The 17,747-nt window shown below is 33.9% G+C and overlaps 1 protein-coding gene across 2 annotated transcripts; it reads left to right on the top strand.

The window, feature by feature from the left end:
- The first annotated feature begins 8,432 nt into the window (after window positions 1–8,432).
- LOC112528054 (E3 ubiquitin-protein ligase At3g02290-like) lies at window positions 8,433–13,845 on the top strand. Of its 2 annotated transcripts, XR_003070793.1 has the most exons (6): window positions 8,433–8,562; window positions 9,054–9,230; window positions 11,855–12,209; window positions 12,430–12,539; window positions 13,111–13,268; window positions 13,617–13,845. XR_003070793.1 is itself a non-coding variant. In XM_025138954.1 (5 exons), the coding sequence occupies exons 2-5, from the start codon at window positions 9,078–9,080 to the stop codon at window positions 13,135–13,137; spliced, it is 645 nt and encodes a 214-aa protein (XP_024994722.1). In that variant the 5' UTR covers window positions 8,433–8,562; window positions 9,054–9,077; the 3' UTR covers window positions 13,138–13,525. The 2 variants fall into 2 exon arrangements, 1 of the variants encoding a protein (XP_024994722.1); XM_025138954.1 differs by lacking the exon at window positions 13,617–13,845 and having other exon boundaries at window positions 13,111–13,525.
- Window positions 13,846–17,747: the final 3,902 nt, after the last annotated feature.

Raw genomic sequence — 17,747 nt, 5'->3', positions numbered from 1 at the left:
ATATCTTCAAATTTATATTTTATTCAAAAATAAAATCATTATTGTTTTCTTAAAAACACATAAAATCGTATTATAATATCGACAGAGACAAATAATAAAATTGAACATTAAAATCGAGATGTGTCTCGCTGCATTGCGCGAGTACTCTTCTAGTATATTTGTACAACCAATACAACTCAATCTCAACCGTCCATTTAATTTGATGAATATGTGATTTCATAAAAGTTTTGATTGGTTCTTAATATAAAGTATTAATAATGATTAATGAACCTTAGTCATCTTTAATAAATATTCAAATCATAATAAATGAACTCTCATCATTTCCATAAATATTTCAATTGATTATGTTGCATTGGTTGTACAAATATGATGAGTTGCATTTAAAACATATATTATAATATAATTTCTTTGTTTATGTAATTTATGATTTAAAACCAACTTTCATAAACATATTAAATTTGCATTTTTCATTATATTTGTACATAGAAATAGTGTAATAAACTAAATTTAATATAACACTCTTCATTTATATTATGTTTTGTGTTAAATAAATTTATGTATTTTTTACTTTATTTTATTGTATAATGATATTTTAATTTTTGCTTGTTACATACATTATATTTTAAATTAGAGTAAATTACGGATTTGGTCTCTATGGTTTACACGTTCTACCCAGAGTGGTCCTAAAACTCAAAATAAATACAAGTATGGCACTCCTGGTTGACATTTTTGCAGGCATTGGGACTCCTGGTTTGCATTTTCGCACTTTCTGAATCCCTCCCTCTGACAAAATATATTAACCCAGCTAACTTAAAGGGGTACTTGATCATTTTATTTATTTTGTTTTCTTTCCCAATAAAAAATGGGGCAAAACCACAAGGATGTAAAAATAGACTACCCTTAAAGATTCAGAGATTGAGAGCTTGAGGCAGAAGCGGCAACAACGGTGGAGCAGTCCGCAGGCGAGAGGCTGAGAACTTGATGTAGGGAAGCAGATCAGGGGTGGTGAAGGCCGGGGGGGAAGGTGTCGCAGAGAGAGAGAGAGAGGAGAGATCTACATTTTTCATTGTCGGCGACCGATGCCGGAGATGGTGTTCGTGCAGAAGATGGTAATTGAAGAGGTTGAGCTAGAGGTAAATCTGAGAGGCCAACGAGGGTTTGAAGATTCGAGAGGTCGACTGTGTAGATGTGTATATCTATATAGAAAAGACAAAATGGGATAAAAACAAAATTAATAATAAAAAGACTAAAATACCTCTAGACTTAACTGGGTTAACGGGATATTTTTGATTTTCTTAAAGGGAGAGACTCAATAGGTGCAAAAATGTCAACTAGAAATACAAGATATGTTTCTATTTTGATTTTGGGACCACTGTAAGTACAAATTGTGAACCACAGGGACCAAATCCATAGATTACTATACAAATTAGATTCAAATTTAACAAGGGTGGTGCCTGATTGATTTGAGCTTGACTTCAAATGTCAAAAGTACCAGGATGTTCCAAGTTCAAATCACAAGGAGGAATAAAAATTCCCTTGTGGCCATGGAGGTTCAAATGTGGTGACTCCGGGCTATCTGTAAAGCAGGTGGTTGCTCTGGGATTAGTCGGCTCGCATAGTGGTTTGGATATCTAGGTTAATAAAAAAAATTAGTTCTTAGTTTTAATAAATTTAAGTTTATGCAATCAACTTATAAAGTTTGTGATTATTTGCTAATAGTTTTAACTCAATAACGTATTTACTTAAAAGACTAAATTACGTTTTTTTGGTCCCTGTGGGTTGTTGAAATTTTCTACTCATTGTTTCATTCTTATGATTTAAACTTTATTATTATTTTTCGTCTCTATGGTTTATAAATCATTTTTATTTTGTCTCTCATACTTAAAAATAGTGGTTAGGTTCAAGAACGAAAATAAAAATGAATTGCAAACCATAGAGATGAAAAACGTAATTTCCAAAACAACAAAGATGAAATCTGCAATTTTGAACAAACCATAGTGACGAAAAACGTAAGTCACTGTTAATTAAAACACACATATAGATAAGATAAAAAAAACCTATCTAAACAATCTTTGGTTACACACAGAGCTTTAACAAATACAAGAAAAGAGATTGTTAAAAAGAGGATCATTTACTTAAGCTAGAAGATGCTTGAAGTAAGAATAAGGTTAGAGAGAGATGCGCGCTCTCTGCATGGAGAAGAAACACTTCTATTTATACCCAGTGCATTAAATGATCATTTAATGCAGTATGGTAGGTTTAGAGTGCGTGTCAAGCCTTAAGAGGAAGGCTTGTCCTTTGCTACAGTGAATAGTACAAAAACACTATTTCTGAGCAGATATCCTTGCCTAAAGTTGGTGGACAAAGAGTCGACTAATCGGCTCCATACCGTACTAACTTTTACAAGGGTATGGGTTTGTCCTTTGTGTGCATAAGGATAAGACAACAACAATCGTGCTAAGCAAGCTTCCTTTGATCGTTGAATGCTGGAATGACCTGAAGGTCTCATCATCATTCGCTGAAGCTAGAGCAGTCTTCACACATATGTAGACAGGTTTGTAATCACTGAATACCGCTTCAGATCACGTACTCGCCTGTCTCTAATCTTCAGTTTCAGTCTTCAACGTTTGCTGAAGGTTCCTTGGTGTGAGTGTTGTCTTCTTGAAGTAAAACTGTCTCTGATAGTTTTACAGTACAAGTTCTTCAGCGATCACTGAACATACTCAGTGATGATCGCTGGAACTGAAAATACAGAAACACAAATACAACGTGAAAGGAAAAATGGATTATCATCAAATCACTGAGAGAGAGGATCAACAGATTGATATTTTCCTAGACTCCTTCCCCTTCCTAGAAGAAGCAGTGGTAGATCTTTGTGGATCTTTCTTATGAGTCTAAGGAGTTATAATGGGAGGGGTTGGCACCATCACCTTTTCAATATCGACGACCTTATGTTGGTCACTTGTCATTGAAGATGGTTCACTGCCACCCATTTCCGACTTCAGTTTCTTTATTGAGACAAAGATGAGCTTTCAAGAACGTCAAGAATGTAGAGGAGGGTGCGCTCTACCCACTGAGCTAATAGTCCGTCGTGCAAGCCCCCCCACTGGGGGCCCACTATGCCAAAAGCGAGAGAATATCTTATGTTTTGTCCAAGCAGGATCTGACTGTGCATTGAATGAACAAACGGATGAAGTCAATAAAAAATCGAAGAATTCAAAGAGCGGGTCGGGACAAAGAAACGAAAAAACTAAAGTTGTAAAGATATGTAGCCATGAAAGGCGAAGGAAGGACAATTCCTCAATATCTTGTTCATTCGCAACAAAGAATACCAACAACTGAAGGGGGCCTCATTTTCAATGTCTTGGCCTTCTGAGCAAGCTCAACATCCCTCTCCTTCTTGGACAAGTACAAACTTCTTGGGAGTCAGAATCTTCGTAGGAGTCTTACTTGAAGAAAAAGAAAGAAATTCAGAGGATATTTATGATAAAAATTACCTACAACTGAAGAACACTTACTAGTCATCTCTACATTTGTCTCTTCTTCTTCTACCTCTCTTAGAGCAGGTCCAGACGACCCTACAAATGCAACATCGTGGTATTCGTCCTCTCTATCAACCAAAGTGAAACTCTTGGTCGTAGGAGTGAAATCCCGATTCAAAAATCGTAGGAAACGGTTTATCCTAGTTGGAATATCTGCCTAGGGCGACAATCGAGATAAATCAATACCTGTGACAGACATGAAAATAGATGTTAATATCTAAGATTATCCACAATAACAATATAACGAAGATATCCCCCCGAAGACATATCTCGTCTTCCACCTTTTGTCATTGACAAAAGTATCTGAAACAAAGATCTTACTACCCCTTGCTTTGGGGTAGAGACTATTTGATGATTGCCTTTTGGCCTAACCGAATAGGCAGCTGACAGATCATGGATAGTGAAGGGAGATTCTTATTCACTAGTCAACCATTCAACAACAATGATGAACCTCCAAAACTAGGGCATCATCTGCCTTGGAGATAAATCGAAATCCTCTTAAAAATCCCTAGATAAGGGCGAAAACGCCAGGTAAAACCAATTTTAAAGGGATATTCGTATTACACGAACCACCCCCGGGGACATTCATCCTGATGAAGATCGCTTGGACTAGTAAATTTTATAGTTGAAGAGATCTCGACAATAAACCTAAAAGCTTCGAGATCACCCCGTTCCTTTATCGCACTTGTAGGATCTTTCATCTCTTAGTTATCTATTATAGTGACAAAGGTAGCATATAAGCCTACAACCTCTCAATGGTTTCAAGGTTTCTTCGTTGAATGTTGAATGTGAGACATAAGAACCATACCTTATATAGGGATCTTAGAGTATATATCTACGATCACTTGCACACAATTTCGAAAAGTCAAAGATTTTATTGCTTAGAAAGATTTGTAAGCGCGTAAAAGGGAAACTCGAAGATAAAATGGGTATTTATACCCCGAAATCTCAAATAGATCACCATGACATCAAATTGTCTTGATAGACGACACTTGTCTTGGAGATTCAACTGACGCCCTGGATGTGCGACGTGTGTCACTCGCCAGCTGTTCTGACACGATGAGGTCATACACACGCATAGCCAAAATGGATGATTCAGTTTATCACAAAACCGATTCGGTTTCTTTTCAACCGATCCAGTTACCAAAGAAGGACGAGCGTCAAAAATCCCCCAAAACCAACTTTTTGCGGCCGGATTTGAAAAAAAAAACAGATTTAAAATTCAAATATTCGGGAGCAAATTGTTTGGGTAAAAAACCAATGTCTTCGACCAACATGGAAAATATCATCGACATCAATCAATCGTCAATATCCGTGACGATGGGGATATACACGACGTATGAAGACAGTCGATACCTCATAAGAAACATCTCCTTCGACTAACCCTGGTGTTAGATTATCTATGACTATTATTAACATTCATTTATCTTCGACGATGGTTATCTTTTTCATTTATTACAGGTCTTGAAGATTAATACCATTATTTCCTTCATTAATGCTCTTGGAATAACTGATGACCAACGTTAAAATACACCATTAAGCTAGTGATTAATTACCTATCATTGTAATCACTATTATTAAGGATGACGTCCTTATTTGACATGCATAGTGCACCAACGATACCTGCCAGGTTCTTACCCTCGACAGAGTTTTTCACGTCACCAAATCTCTTGTCTCGTTTATTTGCTTGCCTTATTTATTACGAAGGTTTTATCTTTAGTTGATTAGCCTTGAAATCCAGACCGTAAATTGCACTTGTGTAATTTTTTAAATAAACAATTATATATCAAATATGATCAGTTTATCAGCAACAACTGATCGATTCATAAGCCAATCACCAGCTTAGAACATCTACAACATATTCTCTAAAAAACAAAATGAAGATTTTAGAGATATTTTTCTTACAAAAGGTTTTCTGAAAGATTATGTAAAATATAGAAAACAAGAAACAGAATATAAAAATTTCCAAAATTTAAAAACATTTCCAAAATTTAATTATTTTTAATTGTTTTTCATAATCTCTTTCCCACCATTTTTTCTAAAAGTTTGTTGATATGGTTTTTTTTTTATTAACCTGAAAATTCAACCTGCTATTCGAACCGATTAATCCCAGAGTGACCACTTGCTTTGCAGATAGCCCAAAGTTACCATATTTGAACCTCCGTGACCACAAGAAGATTTTTATTTCTTCTTGGATTTAAACATGGGACTTCCTGGTATATTTGACCTTTGGAGTCAAGCTCAAACCAATTATGCACCACCCTTGTGGTTAAGTTTGTTGATATATTAAATACATTTGAATATTAATTATTATTAAAATCTTTAAAATAAAAAATTGTTAGAGTTGAATGTAATTTTTTTTAATATTTTTTATTTTATATTTGATAAAGGTATAGGAATCAATTAAAATTGAATGTTTTAAATACTTTAATATGAAAAAGCCAAAAAAATGTCCGACCAATTTTCTCATTTTGAATGATTAAGTTCGTGAACGTTTTTTTAATGAAAAAACCATTAAACTTTCTTATTTTGGATGATTAAGCCATTACAAAAATTAATAAATAAACAAACGAATTTTTAAAAATTGATCACTTATATCCTTTTTACCCAAAAAAGCTACCTGAAACCGGGTAAGAAGGTTTTAAGGTAAAAAAAAACTTAAATACGTTTTATTGTTCACAAACCCTACGTCATTTAGACCCTCGTTGCCTCATCATCACATCCGCTCTCTATCATCAACCCATACTGCTTTTGGCCCTTGTCATCAGTCTCCCTCTTTTTGATTTTTTTTTTCGATTCTCCATCTTTTTATATGTATATATGCTCCATTAAATTGTTGTAAAAGAGGGAGACCGAAAGAAAAAAAAATAGATCAAAAAGATAAAGATCAATGGTAGAGGCCTACGTCAGCGATGGGCAGTATATAGAATGGGCAACGATGGAGCAAAAGTAAAAAAACTGTTTTCTCAAAAAAAAATTAAGAAAAAAAGGAAAAGAAATGAAAGGAAAATGATCATAAATTTCCTCTCAAAACTTTCCTTCTAGATATGGGAGGAAAGAGAAGGAAATGAAAGAAAAGAAATTAAAACCCTTTAAAAAGATTATTTAGAGGGTGTTTGAGATTGCTTATAAAAACAATTTATCGACTTATTCTGATGTGGTACTAGTAATAAACACTTTTAAGTGTTTGGATAAACAGCTTATACGGTGTCAAACCGATAATAAGGAGTTTTTGAAGAAGTTAAACCATTCTAACTTATAATAAGTTGATAAAGACTTTTGTAGAAAATCATAAGTTGTTTCAAATAAGCAATCCCAAACACCCCCTTAAATTACAAAACTATCTAACTTTTTATTATAAAAGACATATTTTAAGAATATATTTATAAAAATGACATTTTTTCTTTACTTTCTTTCCACTTTTAAGGACATAAAAATAACTTTTTTTCTTCCTTTTAATAACACAAATAACAAAATTATTTTCTTTTTATTTTTATTTTTCCAATATTTCTTTTCCTCCCCAAATTTGAGAACACAACGTAAATTCAAAAATTAGTTGTAGAAAATCAGTTAAGAAATGAATGTATTAAATATATTAGTAATATAATTAATTTGTACTATATAATAAACATTTGAGTTAAAATCTTAAAAACCAATTTTAATGTATTAAGGGGTTATTTGGCAGTTGTTGGATGGTTTTGTGCAGAATGATTAAGTGGTCATAATGATTAAGAGACTCTCATGATATAGAGCAAAATGAAATATAATTGTTCGGTAGTTGTTTACAATGGAATTAGGGTGCTGAATGGTTAAGTGAGACCCATGATACAAAATCATTCAGATGGTTTTAGAACCATTAAGAGACATATGTTTTTTCCGCCAAACAAGTTTCACCTTTTAATGATTCAGATGATGCCTCTTAATGAAACTATTAAGAGGTAAACAAACAATCCCTAAGTACTGCTTAATAATGCATGTTACTTAAAATTTAAGATTACTAGTAAATTGTGTATCAATACAATTGATAAACACAATCAAATATAGAATAAACATCTCATTTTCAATATAAAGAATCTAAAATATAATTAAGATAATCATTGGATTTTAATATAATACTTAATTATTATCTTTATAAAAACATTATTTTACTAAACCTAAAATAAATTACTTCATTATTAAACTTTATATTAAATTATAATTAAAAGATTAAACTAAAAATTATCTTTATAGAAAAACATTATTTTATTAAATTTAAAATAAATTATCTCGTTATTAAAACTATATTAAATTACAAGAAAAAAAACCCGAACTAAAACGATTACAAAAAAAATTTAATTTTAATTTGACACTAACATTGATTATATTCTGTTCAAAATTATGTTTTATTCGAATTATCAAATATAAAAAATATTATCATTTTTTCAAAGTATATAAAATTGTATTATAAAAATGATGAAGACAAATAATAAAACAAATCATCAAAATTAATATGTATTTCGTTGTATTTTTTTTATTAACCTGGATGTCCAACCCGCTATGCAAGCCGATTAATTTCAATACGACCACCTGCTTTGCAGATAATCTGGAGTCACCGCATTTGAACCTCCATGGCCATAAGGGGACTTTTTTTCCTCCTTGAATTTGAATCTGAGGCCTCCTGATAATTTTGAGCTTTGGAGCCGAGCTCAAACCAATCAGACATCACCTTTAAGTTTATTTCGTTGTATTAGTAACAACATTAAAAATTCAATCTTTATTTGCCAAAAATGTCGGTCGGGAAAACCAAATCCCTTAATTTCCGACGAAACAAATAGAGCAAAAGAAGTCGCTTTCAGTCCAACGTTGAAGCCAATTCCCTCGTTATCGCTTTATAATCACTATCAATACTCATCTTTAATGACCGCTGTTCAAAATGCCTTCCTTTTCTCACTCTACCTTCTTCTCTCCATAACCCATCAAAATCATCCTCTTTTCTTCAATCCTTTCGGATTACTTATATCGGGGTTTTAGTTTAGACCAGGTGAGACTCCACAATTTTTTTGCAATTATGTCAATTTTCTGGATGATAAGATGATTTCGTATGTGGGATCTTGTTTTTTTCTTCTGGGTATCGCCGTTGACTGTCGTATTTGAAGTTTTACATGGGTGTTTCTGCTATTTTGCTTTTAATTCTTAATCTGAGCTTCAAATTTCTGTGAATAAGGTCATCGTTCTTGCTATTCTGTGGGTATTCTTATGATCGATCCAGTTTAATTATTGTGTGATTAACAAATGTTGGGTTTATTTCCAAAACCCTAAGATGTATAATCAATTTCTGTTCTTGTTAACTTATCTATTTCTGTGTGTGTTTTACCTCTGCTCTTCTTTTGTTAGGTTCCTATGTTCTGTTTCCTTGGTTAATTAATGTGTTTTCAAGTTACTTTGTGAATTGTGATGGTTTTCATATTCTGAAATCTGAATGATGAGTGCTGGATTCTTTCTGATGGAATTAACTTGTGTCATGTATTGTAGAGCTCTAGACTGGATCAAATTGCTATGGGTTCCTTGTGTTCTTGTTTTCGTGCCGCTGTGCCTGATGACGAAAGTATAGACTCGGATGATGACGAACAAATTCAAGACTCAAGTGGCATGGTCAATAGAACTGCCCAGGCTCATTTCACTTCCTTCCTACAGAACTTGACCAATAAGGTCAGTTTTTACAAACTATTAATGTTATTCAAGTTCCATTAGGAGACTAGAAAAAGTATCTATATTTGTATGTTTCCATGTATAACTGGAGTGTTTCTGCAGTTTTCATTATGAATTTGGCTATGCAGAGCATTATTTTGCAAGAATATGTGCTTTTGGTGAGAATTATGTAATTGTTTTAAGTTTAACTGTGTTTCGACATTACCTTATCGAACTCGACCACTTTTTGTTTTTGTCGATGAAATATGATCGCCTATAACAGCATGATTGTAAATAGAGTTTACGGTTTTGGAGAATTGCTGAACTAATCATCATAATGATCCTTAGATCTTTTTAATAGCTCTAGTTTGTAACTGTATTTCTATGTTCCCTTGTATAATTCAAAGATGTTTTCCATTGCTTTTGGTAAGAATATATAAATCTAGTTATCATGAGCATACCATATATAGTAATACTTGAGCATTTTCACTGTTTTCTGCGGTGAATACAGCTAATGATGACACCATTATGACTAGAACTTGTGCGGTTGTGCCTTTGATGAGAACTCGTAAATCTAATTATCATAAACATTTTTGGAATCTTTTTATAGCTTTGTGTAGATCTATGTAGATTTGAAGGTACACTTGTGATATTGCTATTGTGATTACTATATGAGACATATGATTTGATGTGTTCCCTTGGTTCCATAAAAAGAGACGGCCTTTGACTTATGAGTGCCAAACCCAACTTTTCTATTCAAGATCAATAGAGTTGTCATAGGCAAAACGAACAACATGATTACCAAACTTTGATCGTTTTTTGACTTGCATACTTGAACGAAAAGATGTTTAAAGATTTTTTGGATTACATTCCAACTCTTCAATTGACATGAATTTTAACAAATCTAAGTGCCCGTGGATGGTCCATGTTTAGTTCCCTTCCAAATATCAACCGATTAAAGTCTCCTAACATTGGCTAATACTTTTATGTTTTTTTCAAATTTGGATGGCCATTAGACAAAATGATGTAAATGATACGGTTGTAACATTTTCTATAGATATGTATGGGGTTATGAAAGGTTTGCTGAAATTCATACACTTATCTAGACTTCGATACTTGGGGGTTGTTTGGTTGAGACATGGGAATGAAAATGAAAATGACAGGGGATGAACATGGGAATGAATTTTCATCCCTTCAATTTGACCTGGAATGAAAATTTTGGGTTGTGGAGGAATGGGCCCATTATATTATATAAAACCAAACACTTTCTTTTATTTTCAATCCCATTACTTAGTGCTTAACACCTCTAACCAAACACCCCCTTAGTTTAATCAACTCAAAACGTCAAATGCATCTCTTTCTTGAAACAGAGGGAACATTACGCTAATGAACTAGCTTACTGTATTCATTATTCATCCCATATTGAAGCTATGTTTTGTAACCCCCGTAGGTTATGGTCTTTATTTATCTATGGAACTAAAATGCTCGCTTGAAACTGAATCATGCATCTATGTTCCTTTGTTGTTGCAACTAACTTGCATCATGCTTGAAAATATTCTTTATGGCCATTTAATATTTTCATATTATGGGTGTCATTTATTCGGTTTGAGGTGAAATAAAGGTCTGATTATCGGTCCCATTCTTGTATTAAAAAGGAAATTCTGGTACAATATGAGACAGGGTCAAATTGTTGGGAGTTGGGATGCTTCAAAAATTAGGAGCATAAAAGATATAAATTGAAGATAAAATAGCAAAAGCTGGCATGTTCTTAAATTCTCGTTTTCATCCGTTGAAAGGGTCCTCAAATTGGCGAACACAAACCAAGAAGTCTATACTAAGAGTGATAATTCCATTTTTTCCGACTTTACCCTTAATGTAATTCTTATTATTACATTTTACCTATGTATCCTGAGTGTCTATGTTGAGAAGCATTTATGATATTGGTTTGACCTAGTGATCACCTTATAGAGAATCAAGATTCTTTGTAAGAGGAAGGATATTTATCGTATTGTGTTGTGGACTTGTGGTGTATCCTTCTTTCTCTCTTTTAGGTGTAAGATATAAGTTTTACTTTTAACTTGAGGGTAGCTCAGCTAGTCAGGCCTTGGTTTGTTCCCCATTTGTCACTGCTTTGGGTTCTCCTAAAGACCACCGGAGGTTTTCTTGTCTCTAAACTTCAAGGCCCAAAGGATTAGTCGAGGTGCATACAAGCTGGCCCAAACACCCACAGTTAACACCAATTTTCTGACTAAAGTTTTCCTCCTTGTATCCCATTGTTGTGGTCAACAATCTCTTGGTATAGTCAAAACTACTACGTTGTGTTCCTACTCTCAAAGGTTTTGACTTATCGTTTTATATATATATTCCTAAATTCACACACTTTTCTCAAGCCGAGGGTCTCAGAAACAACTGCTTTACTTAGAGGTCAGGTTTGCTTACATCCCACCCTTCCAAGACCTCACCCCACCTTCGGTGCGATATACTGAGCCCGTTTGGTTTACATACTAGCTTTAATATTTTGTCTTCAAAACTGTAGTGTAAAATTTCATAGGAAGTTTCATCATAAGCAATTCCATCAGATTTCACTTCCCAACAAGTTATCTTCAAAACTTAGGGATTTGACTCTCGATTGTATTTTTCAAAAGTGTGAAGCTGTTCTTGGAAGAAGAGGAACAGAAGCACTACCATGGCCTTATCAAGGTCCAAGTTCTTCACAACCTACAATTGCACAAAGCAGCTCATCTGGATCTAGCAGCAGCAGTGGCAGTGGCAGTGGCAGTGGCAGTGGTATATCTTTCATGAGGCATGCAAAAGGATCATTTCATTCACGAGTAGGACCGGAAATGGTTCATGAAACCAGCGTCCAACAAATACCAAGTGAAGAGGGCTCCAAGAAATGCCATGCCGAGATCCCTCTGATGGTTGCATTGGACAAAGTCAAAAGTAAAGTCAACACTATCTCGGAAGATGAGGAGGATGTTTGTCCAATATGTCTAGAAGGTAACAAAAAAGATGGTATACTTTGACTCTTGAAGTCAAATTCATTGCTTTTCAAATGCAAAACCGATGTTTCTTCTGTTAGTAGTTACTAAAATTTAATATGGTCATCAATTCTTTCCTATGTTGTCGTTTTGAGCTTGAAATGTTCCCCAGGAACAAGCTACAATGAGGCTATTTGAGATGTGAGTTGACTTTTTAGCTTGAAATGTATTTGTTGCAGAATATACAAGTGAAAATCCTCGGATTGTTACCAAATGCTCGCACCATTATCACCTAAGTTGCATCTACGAGTGGAACGAGAGAAGTGAAACCTGTCCAGTTTGTTCGAAGGTAATACTCTCTATTGATCTTCTGTCTATGTTTTGACTTTTAAATCAAATGGTTTATTTTAGATAGTCATCTAGGGTTTTTTAAAGAAGACTTCCCAGTTATGCCCCTTATATTACATAAATGCCACCTATATATTTTCTTTTAGGTCATCTTACATCGTTATCTAGTGAACCACATGGGTTGTTGCATAGTGGTTGAGGTCTTGGGGGATGTGGTGGAATATCCCACCTGCCTGGGGATTGATTCCAGGTGTACACAACAATTGTGGCCCACTGAGTTTATCATGGCTGATTTCTTGTAGTCACAATTTGCCGGGACTAGTCCAGGGATAGGTGGAACACCCTTCCAAAAAAACGTAACTAGTTTATCAGCCAACAACTAGCTTATCAACCAGTTTGTCAAACATAGCCTAAAACCTGTACCCCTATTGTTACAAGTCATCAACATCTGCATAAATCACACTACACCTTGAATTACGTTAAATCTTGGCTCTAGTTTACGATGATAAGCCAAATCGTATCTTGTGGGAGTTGTTCCAACTAACCACTTCATCTTTATGTTGCCATTGTAGTTGATGGTTTTCGAAGAAATGGCTTGATTCCTAATCCCTTTTGAGTTCAACATAAATGGCTTGGTTTATAAAAGCCATGGGTAATGAACAATGATCAAGGAAAGTGATGATCTTGGTGCACATATGAACTGGTTCAAGACTGCTTCATCTGCAAAATGGTAAAAATACAAAGATTGATATTTCTATTAGTTTTTTTAATTACTTCTTTTTTCAAATGGTGAAAATGGTTTTTGGTTTTTATGGGTTTTTGAATTGTAGATAAATGCTTGTATGGATTTGGTTCTTTGTATATATGGGGGCTGCTTTTGTTACTTGGTTAATAACAAAAATGGCTGCAATTGGTCTCATCAGTTGGCTCGAACATTGGTCATGAACCTTAACCGCAAACGTATTGGTTATATGGGTTTTTACACGATGTTTTATGTGCCTCATTTGTTTTAATCACTTTGTCTTTCAACGTCGGCCTGGAACCCGCATGGTTGACGCAACATCGACTTGTTTTTCAGGCTGGGACCATTGAGGACCGACCAGAATTGGCAATTCTCCGGTAAGGCCATGGTTTGAACACTACCATTTGTTGGGGTGTTATTTGGTCGGTGTATTTGGTTTCAACTTTCTTTGAACTACCTGATAACCGAACTGAGTAAGGGGCCGTTTACCTAAACACTTATCCGGGAAGCGTTTAATAGTAAAATTCAACTCTTATTGCTTACTTATCGGGTAAGATTTTAATCTATCAAAACAACATCGTATGTAACAATTTACCCGATAAGTGCTAACCGGGGTAAGAGTCATCGCCATCACTTACCGGGTAAGACTCTCGGTCCTTGCCTTCACTCTTACTAGGTAAGATTCTTGGTCTTTGTCATATTCATCAGGTAAGGGAATGTGACTTGGTAAATGCTTACCGGAGTAAGCATTTGGTAAACGGCCCCTAAGGCTCAATTTAATTGGTTTTTGGGTTGTTTGGTTGGCTATCGGGTAAATCAAATAAGGGTTTTATTTTAGCAAGTTTAGATGAAACATATAAATTTGGTTTTTGAACGGGTTATGATTTTCGTTAAGGGTTGTATGGGTTAGACTCTTCGTTCGGTTTGCATGAATGAAAAGTATTTGGAGGGATTTTGAATTCAAATCCATTCTAATTATGTGTTTGGTTTGCAAGATTGTTCGGATTTGAAATCTTGGGATTTCTTTAAAATCCCTCAAACATTGGATTCTGAAATCCAAATCCCTTCGATTTCAAATCTTTTTACAAAATTCAAATCCCTCCAAATCATTCCGTCAAACCTAATGTTTTGTAAGATCCGTTTGAAATATTGGATTTGATTTGGATGGATTTAAAATTGAATTACATTACGTTGTCATGTTTGATTTGAATGGTTTTTTGGATTTGAAATCACGGGAGTTAATTGAAATTCCACAAACATAGAATTTTGAATTCACCACGGGGTGGTTGATAGTTCACGGGATTTATAGGATTTGTATGCAGTAATGGTTTAAAATATGTTCATAATCAATTAAAATATATACAATTTAATTATTTTTAAAATTATTTATAATTTTTTTAATTTTTTTTAATTGTATTTATAAAGAAACGGAATTCAATTCCATACGAGATGCAATAAACCAAATCAAATATTATAAGTTCATATTCTTTAAAACCATTTCATTAGACCAAACCGAAGCAAGCAAGTGAATCCAAATGATAATGAGAATGAAAGTCCATAACAAACCATAAGGATGGTATTTAATTGGTTTGAACTTGAACTCTAAAGATTAAAAATGTCTGGAGGTCCCAGGTTTAATTCTAAGGAGAAATAAAAATCCTCTTATGGTCACGGAGAGGTTAAAATGTGGTGACTCTAGGTTATCCACAAAGGAGGTGATCGCTCTGATATTAGTTAGCTCGCATAGTGGATTGGATATCTAAGTTAATAGAAAAAAGTCAGGATGATTTATAACTAAAATTTTCTTATCTATTTATAGGTCTAAAAAATGAAATTTATATATGAAAATATACCTACACTACACAAACTTTTCCTAAAAAATGGGAAAATTAATGTTATTGATCTATCAAACTCTAAGGCCCTGTTTTTTTTTATCTAAAAAGCACTTAATACCCTCTTATGTCTGAATCGGTCAGACCTTAGGGTATTAAGTGTGTTTGTTTTTTTTTTCAATTAAGAGCTTAAAAGCTCTGATTATGTCTGAATTATTWAGAGGTAACATTTTCACTTAAAACCTCTTAATTGCTTTTAGAGCTTCCAATGCTTGCAAAGAAAACCTAGATTTCAATGATTCAGATTTCAGATTTCAGACGTAAAAACAAACAGTGTGACTGATATTTCTTTTTTCAGACTTCAGCACCACCTCTTAAAATTCAGAAGTGAATTCAGACTTCAGACTTAAGCACTTCTTAAAAAAAACGCCGCCTAAGCCTCTTAATAATTTTTTAACATTTTGCTCAAATCTCAAGGCATTAAAACAAAATTGACTTTATAAAATGTCTAAATATCTTAATAAACCACTTTACAATACTTAAGTATACATGATCAAACACTTATTTGTTCTATCTAAAGATATTGCAATAAATTTATATGATGCTTTTGAGCGTCTTAAAAAGTTTCTATGACATTTTTGAAATAAATTGTCTTATTAGCTAGTTTATATGATACTATTTGAAAAAGTGTCTTATGAAACAAATTTCCTATAAAAAGATGTGTTTATATGACACTTTTTAAAAGTACCTAATAAAAAGACTAATACGACACTTTGTTTCAAAAATGTCTTAAAAAATTATTAGGATATCCAAAAACATACTATAAACTTATTACAACATTTTTAGATATGACACAAAGGTTTAATCATATAAAGTAATTTACTAGGACATTTAAACACATTTAGCGTCCTATAAATTTGATTTTGTTGAAATGAGGTGAGTTAGTAAATTTGGTCGCCCTTATACTGATTTTCTAGCTCCGCCTCCTGCTAAAAAGAACTAATTAAAATCAATGTAAAAACCATGAAAGACCATCAAAAGTAAGCTATCGATGGGGCTATAAATCTTCATTGCCCTTACGGTCGACTAACTTCGCCAAGAATAATTCGACGCCTTATGACGAAAGGGGAGTCGGCGGGGCGTAAGGTGAAGATTGGGGGGAGTAGAGAAAAATTGAATCATGATCATGGGTGGAGGCGACAGGGGATGGGCTGGTAACCGGCTATAAAGGAGTTTTCTTGCTCGTTGCTTGTTTCGAACCAGAATGGATGGTTTGCCACAGCTATGGTGCCGATAGATTCACTACTTCAACGCCGTTATCGAACATTTCAGGCTGAGCATCTATTTCACGTATATCGCTCCAAGTCCACACCGAGAAGAGGGATGGAAAAACACCTTAGGGATGGATCCAAACCCTTTTTTATACGTTGGCACTATGTAATATAGACAAAATATAATTACAAAAAGCACGGGTTTTATCAACGTGTCTTCATGTTTTTACTAATGTTCAATATTGCTCGATGTGTTTTTTATACTAATTACACTGTTTCGAGGGATTTTTAAAGTTTTTTTGCTTGATTTCGAGAAAAAAATTTTAATTTTTTTTTATCGATTTCGAGGGACTTTTTCGGTTTTTTGTTGTTGATTTCGAGAAAAAAATTTTAATTTTTTTTTATCGATTTCGAGGGACTTTTTCGGTTTTTTGTTGTTGATTTCAAGAGTTTCTTTTTGGTTTTTTGGTTGATTACGAGGTACGGTTGAAACTTCTTTAACTTTTGAATATCACACAATGACACCTTTTAAAACAATACGGCTGCACCTTTCATAAACATAAATTTTTTAACTTTCTGACAGAGAAATAATATGGTGGCACTGCATCGTGTATGCCCTTCTGTGGATCCGTCCATGAAACATCTCCCTGGCTTTGGAGAGATTGAGCCGAAGAGTGGGAGACATTTGTAGGTTCATAGTTTCAATTACTTGGATAAACTCTTGCATCGTATATCAAGAGCATTTTTCAAATACAATATTTCGGTTCGGCTCGAACTGAAGTTCGACTCAACATACTAACGACTCGAATTGAACTACCCAATATTCGACTTAAAAAGCTCGTGAGATACTCGATATTTTTTACATATAATTAGTTCTATAATGTAATTTGTAAAAGATAATGCAAAATTTTATTAATAAACTTACCAATAAAAAGGAAAATGTTGTATAATTTTAGATATTTGAACAAAATTGTACATTTTTTAACTATAAAAGTTAATCAATTATTTTTATTAAAATCATAATTAAAAAAGACAATAAAAAAATAACAAAAGTGTTGGTGAAACTGTCTCATATTGAAAAAGAGGTAGGGTTGTGCAAAAACCGACCCAACTCGAATTACCCGAAAAACCCGATCGAAAAACCCGAACCGATCTATATGAACCGAACCAACCTGAGGTCCGAAATCCGAAAATTATACGGGTTAGTCGGATCGGATAGGATCTCAGGATCCAAAACCCAAACCCGTCTAAAACCCGAAGAAAACAAACAGACTATTTCTTAGGGATTCAATCGATCGACTGTGCTCTCTGCCTCTTTCGATCGACTGTGCTCTCTCCTGTCTACTTCTCTCGACTCTCTGCCT

This window comes from Cynara cardunculus (assembly GCF_001531365.2).
Source record: "Cynara cardunculus var. scolymus isolate 2C chromosome LG 15, CcrdV1, whole genome shotgun sequence".
NCBI classification, from domain to species: domain Eukaryota; kingdom Viridiplantae; phylum Streptophyta; class Magnoliopsida; order Asterales; family Asteraceae; genus Cynara; species Cynara cardunculus.
Note: the sequence above shows the minus strand (reverse complement) of the source record. Positions and strands in the feature narration are given on the sequence as shown.